Source organism: Symphodus melops, assembly GCF_947650265.1.
Source record: "Symphodus melops genome assembly, chromosome: 1".
NCBI lineage: Eukaryota > Metazoa > Chordata > Actinopteri > Labriformes > Labridae > Symphodus > Symphodus melops.
This window is the reverse complement of record NC_136691.1, coordinates 46162263-46174781: the sequence shown is the minus strand read 5'-3', so window position 1 is coordinate 46174781 and position 12519 is coordinate 46162263. Positions and strand designations below refer to the sequence as shown.

The 12519-nt window shown below is 39.1% G+C and overlaps 1 protein-coding gene across 2 annotated transcripts in view; it reads left to right on the top strand.

Moving 5' to 3' along the window:
* Positions 1 to 12519, top strand: part of col27a1b (collagen, type XXVII, alpha 1b) — a 63458-nt gene that overhangs the window by 41855 nt on the left and 9084 nt on the right. For both annotated transcript variants that reach the window (XM_079349982.1, XM_079349981.1), the window contains exons 25-45: positions 75 to 128; positions 536 to 589; positions 789 to 842; positions 1260 to 1313; positions 3120 to 3173; positions 3487 to 3531; positions 3966 to 4010; positions 4204 to 4257; positions 4938 to 4991; positions 5080 to 5133; positions 5966 to 6019; positions 6220 to 6273; positions 8722 to 8829; positions 8926 to 8979; positions 9244 to 9351; positions 9430 to 9483; positions 10835 to 10888; positions 11890 to 11946; positions 12033 to 12086; positions 12182 to 12235; positions 12461 to 12514. In XM_079349982.1, coding sequence (XP_079206108.1) covers positions 75 to 128; positions 536 to 589; positions 789 to 842; positions 1260 to 1313; positions 3120 to 3173; positions 3487 to 3531; positions 3966 to 4010; positions 4204 to 4257; positions 4938 to 4991; positions 5080 to 5133; positions 5966 to 6019; positions 6220 to 6273; positions 8722 to 8829; positions 8926 to 8979; positions 9244 to 9351; positions 9430 to 9483; positions 10835 to 10888; positions 11890 to 11946; positions 12033 to 12086; positions 12182 to 12235; positions 12461 to 12514 — 1227 coding nt within the window. The remainder of the gene's footprint in view (positions 1 to 74; positions 129 to 535; positions 590 to 788; positions 843 to 1259; positions 1314 to 3119; positions 3174 to 3486; positions 3532 to 3965; positions 4011 to 4203; positions 4258 to 4937; positions 4992 to 5079; positions 5134 to 5965; positions 6020 to 6219; positions 6274 to 8721; positions 8830 to 8925; positions 8980 to 9243; positions 9352 to 9429; positions 9484 to 10834; positions 10889 to 11889; positions 11947 to 12032; positions 12087 to 12181; positions 12236 to 12460; positions 12515 to 12519) is intronic.

Sequence of the window (12519 nt, the reverse complement as noted above, 5' to 3'; positions counted from 1 at the left end):
TATGAGAACGCTAACTTCAATTGAACTAAAAGAAAAAAGAGACGGTTAAGACAGCTTGTTTTCTTCTCCTTCAGGGGATGCCTGGTTTTGTCGGGCCTGTCGGAGAGGCGGGCATCGCTGGAGAAAAGGTTAGTAAGGTCTCAATTTGTCAAACTTTACAAGTAACAGTTTAATGTTGTTGTTTAGTGTCCAATTTTAGACTGTGAAAAAGCTTGCTGTTGATGTAGCGTTTGATAGAAGTTGAATCCATGTGTCAAATACAGATCATTTGACAACAAAACAGTGTTTAAGGCAATTACCAAACAAAAGTTTCAAACATTTGCTTGTACCAGCCACTCACTAGTTTGGTTTTCCTGCGTTCTCTGTCTTGTGCTACTGTAAAGTAAATATCTTGAGTTTTAGTTGACTGGCAAGACAGACCCATTGTTTAATTTTGTAAATCAATGTTTGATGATCAAAATGAATGACTGAATGAATTCAAAAGGTGTAGCTCTACTTGTCGTGGTTCTCCTAATAAAATCTTGTGTTTCTTTAGGGGGATCGAGGGAAAACTGGCACTCCTGGGCCTCCTGGTGAACCGGGGCCGATGGTAAGGAGTAAGTCTGGACCCTGTCTCTCGTACCAGGGGGGCTCAATTCTGTATACGTAAAGGAAGGGTATGTGATATGTATGGAGAGAGTGATATGAGAATAAATGCCCATTAAGTTTTGTCAGAAATCTCAAGACTATTTTGTGTTTCCTTTGGATAAATCAAGTTGACATCATTTGAGTTATGTTGTATCAATCAGGGTCACACCGGATTACCTGGAGAGTCGGGGCAACCTGGACCACAAGGCGTCCCAGTGAGTTTACTTGAATCATTGCCAAATTTCTATGTGCACTAAATGTAAAACAGGGACCACACTGACCTGATGTTCACTTAACCTGATCCCGTGCGAGACTCACTACCATGTTGAAGAGCTTCATGCGTCTGTTAAAGGCCACGTCTGTTGCCTCTCTAACCATAACAATCAGAACCGTCATCGTAGTTAAGTGAGAAATGAATCCTCTGAAGTACCTTTTCAGCTTGTTTTAATTTGAACTGAAACAAAAAATGTATTCTTAACTTAATATGTCAGCCCAAACGGCACTTAAATCATTTCGCATTTTTATGCTCGTACAAAAAATGAAGTTGAGACAATTGTATCTCGTAACATAGTCTCCGATTTTTGTTTCATTCATTCTCAAAGTTTTATGCTTTTTTTTTCATACATATTCAGGGGCCTCCTGGTTCCAGGGGATCCATCGGCATCAGAGGCCCCAAAGGTACAAGGGTGAGTAACTGAGATCTGCTTCATCCATTAAAATAAAGTATGTAACCACTGTTACCGATGGAGAACACATTCCACCATCCACAGTTAAAAAAAAAAAAAAAACCTTCAGAAGTGCAGGACAAACACACAATGGTTTAGTCTTTAAAGAAACATTTAGAACTGTATGCTCTACACAAACGCAACAGGTTTATTCTGTATCTATATTTGCAAAGTAGGCTACATGAATTCTAACATGCGAATCAGATATGCGACACACCTTTTTACAGGACGTTTAACATGGTAATGTGTGTCTGCTGCTTTGTCTGACAAGAACTCTGAATAATTTGCTTTATTTTTTTTTCTTTAAATGGGTTTTCTACTTTGGGAAAATAGCCTTTGGTTGCACAGCAGGATCATTGGACTGCATGAATAATTGATCTAACATGAATAAATGGTATAATTAAGGCTTTTAATTCTGTGGATCAGTTTAACATGGCTCCCTTGATATCACGAGTAGTCACAGCCGAAATATTTCATAACTATGATAGCAGAAAATTACATTAAGGCTTTGAAAATAGAATTAAGTCCAGAATGATTAAACACCACTCTCCCTTATTATTCCCAGTCAATAAGTATTGAAAAAACAGTAACATCCTTTTCCCTATGCCCAATATTTTTTATTTAAAAATATTAGATTACCAAAAAAAAAAAAGGAAGACTAAGGCTATTTTATTAATTACACACAGTGTACTGAATGTCTCTTGGGTATATTCCCGAAATGAATGAAAGCTGTATGTGCAGCACACTAAATTAATGATAGCACTTCAATCCTTTTAGTATAATTTCGCTGTGCTCAACTATCCTGTTATGATTTCTCAACTTTACTTCTTGAGGATGTGTTCATGTTCCACTCATATTTTAGCATTATCCCACTCATTCGTTAAGTTTGAAAGCTTCTTTGCCCCTTTACAAAAGTGAATCCACTTAATCAAGGCAACATTTCAGTTTTAAAAAAATGAAGAATTTCTTCCATTTGGAAGCAAGACATTACCATCTTTTCATTTTTTTTTTTAAAGCATTCCTACGTAAAACACCCTGAAATTGGTGCTGTTAAAAGAAAGGGGAGGAGTGGGTGAGCCTGAAGCTAATGCACCTGTTTGGATTGAATGGATCTGAATACTGATTATCAATGGAGAGTTGGCTGGTTGGTGACTTTGCAACAATACATGTCATGTCCTGTCAGACTCATACAGCTAATCTTTGATGAACAAGTGGAAGAAAACCAATGATCTGAGAAAGCTTCAGAATTCTCCACGCATTTTCAGCAGTCACTTATTTTCTTAAAGTGACGATAACTTACTGAAATGCATTGGAGGTTTTTATTGGAACTTTTGTCTCTGTATTGTTGTTTGACTCTATTTGGGTCACCTTTGTACAATATTCTTGCATGGACAACTAGTACTGTCAGTCCATTAATATTTAATGACAGTGGAAAGTTTGGTTCCATTTTAATGGTAAGAATGAATCATCTAAATGATTTGTGACCTTTTCCCGAAGCTTCTTTACAATAACCCCAGTGTGCAGGCGGCACCATTGTGGATGCCAAGTATTTGCAAAATAGCCACCATCTTTGATGATGTCCCTCCAATGTAGGCCAAGCCAGAGATCTTAATCAAACCCAGAGAACTGCCTCCCAGGCTGAGAGTAATAAGGAGGACAAAAATAAAGGCCTAATTTATTGACTTAATATGTCAAACATCATGCGTCTCAAGCCTGTTTGAGGCCAATTTTTCCAAAGATCATCAGTGAAAACTTTTCTTTGAATAGGGTCCATGGGGTCCTGATGGCCCAGTTGGGGAGAAAGGATCCACTGGAGTAAAGGTAAGCCAGTAAAGCTTAATCAAATATTTTCAGAGTTTCTGACTCAAAGTGGGTCCTTAGGACTTACCTGAAGTGGCTAGGAGCATGTTTGTCCTTCAACTTCTGAATTGCAAACCTGTCTCATGCAAAGTAAGGATGAACCAAATGGAGCACCTTTCTGTAGCAGAGGAAAAAGTACAAATCTACCAGCAGGACATTAAATCAAAGGCTGCTTAAATATTGATGGTGCTGGTGGTGCTTGGCAGTGGGGAACATTTTCACTTCTGAGGATTTCAGAATGCTAAGTGAACTGAGTTGGATGTTTTCTTTGCAGGGCCCTGATGGTCCACCAGGAAAATTGGGCCTCTCTGGGGAGATGGTAAGGAAGAACTAGTCTTCTTAAATGTCCCCTTTTTGCAAAAAAAAAGTAAAAGTACATAAATAAACTACTAAAAAAAAGTCCAGAACAAGTTAAACTTTTTCATGTTTAAGAAGCAGAATGGACTAACAGACTAACATATATATATATATATGTATGTATGTATGTATGTCTATATGTCTATATATATATAGATATAGATATATAGATATATAGATATATATATAGATATATATATTAACCGTGGATAATCGAAGACAATACATGAAAGTAAACTGATGTGTATATTTATTTAGACTTTCTGTCAAGGTATCTAAAGAGGCCTCCACCACCAAATACACAAACAACTATATATATATATATATAAAACAAAAACAAAAAAACAAGCCATTTAGCATAAAACTCACTTTTCCATTTGTGTGATTTTACTGCAGGGAAAGCTTGGTGAGCCAGGTGAAGCTGGGCCTAAGGGATTTCCAGTAAGTGATTGGGCCTAACAGAGGCATCTTTTAGGGTTAGTCTTGATTTTTATGGGGTGGACTCATTTCAGAAAGAAGTGTTGAATAAGAGAGGCTTGTTTAACACATATTACTGTAGTGGGTGGTGTAACATTTTAACATGTTCCTGAATTCCTGTAGTGAGTGTGTTACAGCCCTGCTGTATTATTTCTAGGGTATCCAAGGACCCTCAGGGCCTCCAGGGGCCAAAGGAACAGCAGGAGAGCCTGTGAGTTTTTTGATTTACATGGATTTTGGATGCATGTCTGAGAATAAACCATAAACCATAAACTATGAAAGACACACTGTATGAAAAAACATGTTTTAATCCATCCTGTTCAATTTGTGTTAAAAAATTGAGACTTCAAAGATATCTTTCAAACAATAAAGTTGGAAAACCTCTAGTGGCTCATTATCTAAAATAACCTGTGGCTCTCCAGCACCCACTGGGCGCCCTCTTTTCTTGCCTTTGAATATAAAATCTAAATTTACACTTTGACACCTTTTATCCAGTGCCTCTCAGAAACCCGTACCATGGTCAAAAAGCCCTGAACAACCAAATCCTCTTTCTCTCGTTCTGCCCTCATCCCACGGACACAAACAGAGAAGAAGTGAGCCTGAGACAATTTGATTTACACCACACATTTCCTAGAAAGGCAGCTTTATTGTAGCCTGAATGTGTCTCTATAACAGCAGGCCTGGTGCCATCACTTGCAGAAGCTTTGGCTCAGGGTTTTGAAGGCTTTTTGCCCTGCAGATTAACTTATCTCCACAAATCCACACGTTCTGCCTGGTTCTTATTTCTTTTCACATTTTTCCTCCTTGACTGTCTGTCACTTTAAGAAGTGTTTGTCCAAGACTTTAGAGTGCACTTACCCTCTTTATTGATGCCTCTGCTTCTCCCCGCAGGGACCAGCAGGGCCACCAGGAACCATTGGGCCACTAGGGGAGATGGGACCAGTGGTGGGTTTGATCACACAGCGGGAGTAAGAGCCCCATCAGATTTGTGTATTAGCACTAGATACTTAAGGCTATTATTGTTTTTTTAAAGGGGCCGACAGGGAAGGCTGGAGAGAGGGGACTGCCTGGAGAACGTGGAGAGAAGGTAAAGTTGACGATGGGCTATTGAGATTTACATTGGTTGTTGAGATATTGGACAAGTAGATTGGTGTGAATAATTACACCAGGAACACCATACTACATTTAATGGTGAGAGACGGTAAATTTGAGCCTTTATTAATAACACAGATTATCTTTTAGGGAGACATCAAACAGAAATCTAATGTCAGTTAATGACACACGTCCTGTTGAACTCTTGGACACTCTCACAGTGTGTCTCACTTGCTGTGTTCTGTTAACATTGAGGTTTTCTTGCCGAGCTTAGTATTAGAGCAACAACCTCAGCCAACTAGGAGAGTGGAGGAGATTATTTTGAATTGGCTGGTTTGTCTCCTGTGAGATTGCACGTAGGATTACGCATTACTAAGATGAAGGGAAATAGCCCAGAGAGTGATGAGTGAGTGCTGTTACCTAAGCTGGTAGACCAGCAAGCTTCCTACTAAGATAGCTTAAAGTGAAATGTTATCATGGTAGATCAAACTACTAAAGTATTTTTACAAACAGTTTTAACTTATACATATTTAGATTACCTCAGTGTTTGTACATAACTAGAAACAGCTAATCTGAAATATTTGAGTCGTATTTTCCAGTTGAGCAAACAAAACTGAGTAATATATAGTTCTGTTCACTGATGAAAATAATAAAATAGAATTCATCTTTTTTTCAACGTTGTTTATTTGCTTCAAGAAATATTTTCTGTACTTACAATGTTCATTTGCATAACCTGAATAAATGGAGAAAAGGCTAATTCACAACATGGATGCAAAATATCTGAACGAAAGACTCAACGTTAGCTTCGATGCTTCGTCTCATGACAGGGTCCTGTTGGTCTAACTGGCAATATCGGAGAGACTGGTTTGATTGGCCAGCGAGTAAGTATCCCATGTTTTCCTTCTATTGTGACTTGAGTGATTTAAAACATGATTGATTTATTTGGCAAACTATGAAGAAATAAGATCTGTTCCAGAAGGTGTCAGTGTTTGGCCTTCTACACATCTGTTTTTGTTTCTGTTGAATGTATCCAATTGTAAAATATATTCAATCTGTAATCTTTGTGTGTTTCATCTATCAGGGGGAGCCAGGCATTGATGGAGATGCTGGAACAAGTGGACCTGATGGAGCCAAGGCAAGTACAAAAAAATAAATAAATAAAATAAAAGACACATAAAGGGCACATTTGCACTTTATACCCAATTCATTGATCATCCAAACATTTTATATTCTGGTAAAATGTGGCTTCAAGGCTTTGGCAGCACATGATCAACACATGATTTTCAATAACTTCATCACTATTTTTTTCCTGAACCTTAATGTCTGTGAACTCTCCTATTTACTGTTGCAGCTTAATGTAATTAGAGCACGCGGAGTATCGTGTGTCAGATATTGGCTGTTGTACAATTGAAGCAGCATTGTTTTGACATTTAGTGAAAACAGATACTGTGGCTATTTTAAGAGCTCGTAAGTCTGACAAGCACTGTGACAGGGAGAAAAACAGATCCAAAGCACAGAAAGGCTGCCTATTCAGCAGCGCTACACTGCTCAAAGCATGGCTGTGACAGACCCACAAACAGCTTCTGGCTCAGTGGAGGAGGTAAAATGTGAACTCAGAGAACACAGACTATAATAATAGAGTCAACCTGAGAGTGTGTGGAGCTCTGTGGTGTACACAACCTTTTTTGTTTGTTCACCCTTTATAGGTCAAGTGACTATTTTTGGTAATTTCCACAAACATTACATATTGCCACTCTTCTGAACCTCAGTAAGGTCGAGAAGCATGTGATCCTCACTCAGCCAATCAGAAGAGATCACCCTACGTCACTGATCCTGCTATTGTGGCATTTGAACCAAATATGGTAACTTTGTCAATGTTTATTTCAATTACATTTTTTTTAACAGAAATAAAGTTCTGTTGTGTCCCTGAATAACACTAATAGGTTGAATATTTGAATTGGAAAGTATTTCAATGAGTTCCCTGTAAAGGGTTAGGAGAGTAAAGCGCGAGTGACTCTTGGCTACTGTGCAGTTCCTGGATGGAAAGCAACAGCTCAGTGGGGATTTTGTAATGTTACTGTAACTGCTTAGAGTATTAAAAGCAGAAGGGTTGTCATAGTTCAGTGTCTTACTGATTTAGAAGTAAAATTTAGTAAATAATCAGAGGATTCTTAAATGATATCAGCTGCCTCCCACCAGTCTGGACCTAATTAATTCTGATGTGTTAGGATGTTTCACCTATTATATAACGATAGCTTGTTATTCTGAGTTGCTTCAGTAAAGAGTCATTGGAATCAACATTCTTTAGATTGAATTAGTCAGGCTTGGAAGAGCATGGAGATTGGAATAAAATAGGGAAAATACCATTTGTGGATACAGGACTTGGAACACAGGAGACACTTCTAAACATGTAATGATTTCAAAGCTTTGCTGTACAGATGATCAAACTACAAAGTTTGTTGAGAGGGGCCTTCTGGGAAAATGAGTCAGTGCAGTGAAAGAGGTTGAGTGACAACAAACAAACAAGAAACCAAATCATATTGGTCAAACTACTGTATTTATTTGGGAAGCAGTTTTTAGAGAAGCCTATCATCTTTGTAAACTAAGTTTGATTAATAAATAGCTTAAACATAGTTTGTGTTCACTATATGAAGGGTTTCAAATGGGTTTCAGTCGCTGATGCTGCCAGATGTTTAATTATTTTGATGCTAGAGCTCCGTGTAGAAACGTGAAATGTTAAAAAGCTGGGACATCATGTCACTGTTTTCATTCCGTCTCAGTGACGGGAGTTTGACATTTTCTGTCAGGAGTTATTTGCCCTTCTTCAGGTTTTTTTAATGAGATGTTTTCAAGGGCTCACGTCTTGCTTTTAAATAACAATTTCAATTTGAACAGACCATGCGTTCCTTTTTTTTTTTACCCTCGTTGCTTAGACATGCAGTGCTGTTCTTTTTGAATTTATCCAGGTCAGTTTGACATGATAGCTATTCACAGAGTGGCTTGCCTGCTTTAAAGATTTTGTTCAGTAAAATTGCTACAAAACTGATGTTCATGTGTCATCAAATGTACTGCTGAGTGATGCTCTTGGACAACCTGTCAGGCCACTGTGACATCTTATTTAACGCCTGACAAATATTTTCATTACAGCCTGTTGTGTCTCCCTAGTAAATGCTTTGTGCCATTAGATATAAACTACTTTATCTCTTTGTTTACATGCCAAAGGGGCCACTGTTTTAACTGGCCTCACTTCAGAATGATGTGTTCAGACTTTGATGTAGAACAGACTAGGCAACTCAGATGTCCACTGTCTAGCTTTTAAGTCTCTGCAGTGTGTTATCAGTGATGTTTTAAGATTTTATTCATAATCTGCAACACTCCAAGAATCAGAATCTGACTCACTTTGTGAGACTGCGTTTATCAGTTCTTACTTTTTGACTGCCAAACATCAAAAATAAATGTGTCTACGGCTTTAGGTAAAAGCAATAAAGTGAAATGCCAATAGTGAATGAATAGCACAGACATGACTTTCCTTTTCTGTAATTTCTGACAATATTTTTGACTTTTTATTTCTTCTTCTTCGCAGGGAGAAAAGGGGGAACCTGGTCCAGATGGTGCTATGGGAGACAGGGGGGAAATTGGTCTGAAAGGAAAGGAAGGACCTGTTGGTCCTCCTGGTCTGCTGGGTGTAAGGGTGAGTTTCTTAGAAGATAACCTTAAGATCTCATTCAGTTCCCAAAAAGCACAGCTCTTTTTTTCACTTACATTCCTGTTCGATTTCTTTCACCAGGGTCAGGAGGGAAAACCTGGTCAAATTGGTGAGAGAGGAAAACTCGGAGAAAAGGTTTGTCAGTTCACTTTGCTTGCGTGCAGCTAAAGCACACTTCAAAATTTAGGTGTGTGTCTATTTGTTGAAGGAATGGCAAAAGAGTTTTCTGTGTGGTCAGTAAACAAGCTGTAGGGCCAATAAACTTGTAAAGGACGACAGTGAAAGTGCCGTGAAATAGACTTTCAGCATTAAATGTTTGAAATGTCAAAATCTGCTTACAATTCGTTGTGAAAGTTTGTGTACTCAGTGAATACATGTTCATTTACTGTCTCTCTCCAGGGGAGCAAGGGTCACCAAGGTCACCTTGGGGAGATTGGCCCAGTGGGTGAGCAGGGGGAGATCGGGTTTATCGGGCAGAAGGGAGCAAGAGGAACTATCGGGCCAGTGGTGAGACATCCATAACTGGTGAGATGGACGTGTTGCTGTTGTGGGTGTGTGCTGAACACTACGTTTATATATCCTTAGGGTGCTCCAGGAAGAATGGGCCAACAAGGTGAACCAGGCCTATCAGGGTATGAGGTAAGCAGTGATGAGATAATACATTTATTTGTAGTTTTTAAAAGTTTTTCCTCTCTGTCTTTTGCATTGCACTTTGTTGTATGAAAACGAAAAGACTTTGGTGTTATCGACAGACATTATCGAAAGACAATATCTTCTTGTGTATAGAAGAAGAAAATGGATTGTTTTGGTATTGATGTGTCACAGTCTGATCGCTTGTGTTTTGTTGTTCCACTGTTGGAGGTATCCTCGAGTAAGATTATTGTTTGAAGCAGCAGTTGGATCAAAATCACTTGTTTGTTGTCTTAACAAATGATTTCACTTTCGGTAGTTGTGTCTCCCAGGGAGAGATGTCACATCTTATCTTTATAATTGGTGTTGTGGATAGAGGGAAAAGTACAACTTTTACTTTATGTTTCTTGTCAGTGCTGACCTCTAGGGGGCAGAATGTTGTCACCAAATAACGTTTTAGGATAGGGAGGTCATGCAATGACAAATGGAGCCTTGCGTTAGTTCAGGCAGGCAACAGAGTCACGCTCTATTATTGTGCCAGAGTTCGCATCAGCCGATCTCATGTAAGCCTCATCAGCTGATCTGCTGAAAGCATCGTTTTGGCCAAATAGTTCTTATGCCTCCTTATTTAAACCTCTGCATGCCGCATTTGCACCCCCCACCCACTCCTCCGTTTATCCTATTCTGACTAAGTCAATGTCATGCTGCTGGTCATTGATGCTTGCTCTGGGGGGGGTTGCTGCTCATCTGCCTGCTTTATAGCTTTCCTTGTATACACGGGAAGGGCAGGTACGTGTGATGTCATTGCCTAATGCTTTCCATGTAAACACGTGGAAGGGCAAGGAGATCCCTCGGAGCCATACAGCCATATAAAGATCATTTCATTAAATTATCCATTTTGACAAAGTGGTCCTGACTGAAATAAATGCTTTGGTTTCTTGTGAGTAATTTATGCTCCCAGCGAGCTAACTAACCAAGACGTAGACACTTAATGTTCGCCAGTGTTTTTGTATACGTTTTGACAACAAACTTTTGCTCATTTATTTTGAATGTCATTAGTTGGTACGTGTGTATGCACATATCAGATTTAAGGTCATGTGTGAGACATCAATTATGAGAAAACAGTATAATCAATTTGCTGTCACATAACTAGATTTGAATGATGAATCACAAAACTGCGTGGGAGGGAAGACAAAGCGATGACACGGTTGTACTTTTAGTTTCTAGAAGTTTCGTGCTCCAATGTCACATGTGATTCAGTCTTTACACTTTACATAACAAACTTAAGATACAAATTGATTAATTAGGGTAAAGGAAGGGAGGAAACAGTTTGAAAATGAAACTCTTTTTCTTGTCATAGGGTCACATGGGACTGCAGGGACTTCTGGGACCACCTGGGCCAAAAGGTGAAAAGGTATAATCTAGCAATTAAATCTGCTCTGCTCTTAGATTGTGTCTAAGTAGCTCTGGTAACATGCAATGGCTACAGAATATCAACACACAGTCACAAAGATCATTGTCTTTGAGTGCTCAGCCAGTTTTTCTGATGCTTTGGACGTTTAAGTTTTTGTTTCTAGTTAGTGCTTCTTCTGCCTGTCTTATTGTCGTCACAGTAATCTTTAAGTCATCACTTATTTGAACCCAGACTGCTCCGATTAACTCAGCACGGTTAAATGTATATAATTACCCAAACACCTGGACTTTTCTGCTCATGATTTTGGGGGTATTAGCACTTTAATTTGTGTTTATTTGACAGCAGCAGCACACACATAAACGCACCACAACAGAGTTTAGCGAGACGTTAATTTGCATGTTTTAGTCCCTGGGCAGGAGCCATCTGGATGTGGATATTTTCTCTTTGCCAATAAACTGAAATGCTGCATTTGCTCTCTAATTAAATCAGCATTATGCAATCACACGGGTTGTTGAAAATTGTATTATTGTCAATTGAGAGAGTCAGGTAATGCTGGCATTAGACCATGCTGCAGATAAACACAGCTCTCCGTCACTGTTATATGAAAGCCTGAAGATTCAATATCCATTTAAGTTCCTGTTTGTTTGACCCTTGATCACGACTAATCATTCTCATACGTTTCAATGCCTGTTGGGCACCTTTTTATTTATTTCATTTGACACATGCTGAGCACATGACTATAAGACTCATACACACATCTGTGGTTATTGTTTAATGAATCCCATGAAGACCCGAAACGGACATTGGCTCCATTTGTTTACTTCCATTGTGTGGTTAATAACGCCTGTAATGATTTTCCCTGCGTATGAAGACCGCAGGATATGTGTGTCCATTGTTACACTCGTTTAAACAAAGCGTGCATTGATTTTGCTCAGACTTTTGGGTCTCAGTGGAATTCCACTGATTACCTTTGTTTGTCGGTTTCTGCATTGCTCGTTCAGGGTGAACAAGGAGACGACAGCAAGGCGGAAGGTCCTGCAGGCCCCCAAGGTGACAGAGTGAGTTTCTCACATGCACCGGTTTGTCCTGTTGTTTATTTAAATCCTCTAGTTTGTTTAATTAATGTGTTGCCAATTAAACTAAGGGTCCTCCCGGTGACAGAGGAGAGAGAGGAGAGCCTGGTGACCTCGGGCACACTGTGAGTGATCTGACTGATTGTACGCTTTTGTCTTAAGCTATAATGAAAATAAGGTGAACTGGATTTCGTTAACTAATAACATAATTGTATTTCAGGGTCAAATAGGAGTTGAAGGAAAGAGAGGTGAAGCTGGTGCCCAAGGATCTCCTGTAAGTTCCTCATTGTGTCCGATCGGACTTAAAGCTGCTCATTGGTTCTTACTAAGAATCTTTCCTACTTTCTCGATGTGTGCTTGTGTTGTACATTCTCTATGATGTACGCCGCTTTGGAAAAAGCGTCTGATGAATGAGTCGAATATCTCTAAGATATAGACAGTTTCACATGGTTTAAAGCCAGACTGTGTAATCCAAATTTAACAGTGATGATTATTTTAGGGACACCCGGGGTCGAAGGGACAAACAGGTCCAAAAGGATCCAAAGGTGATCAAGTAAG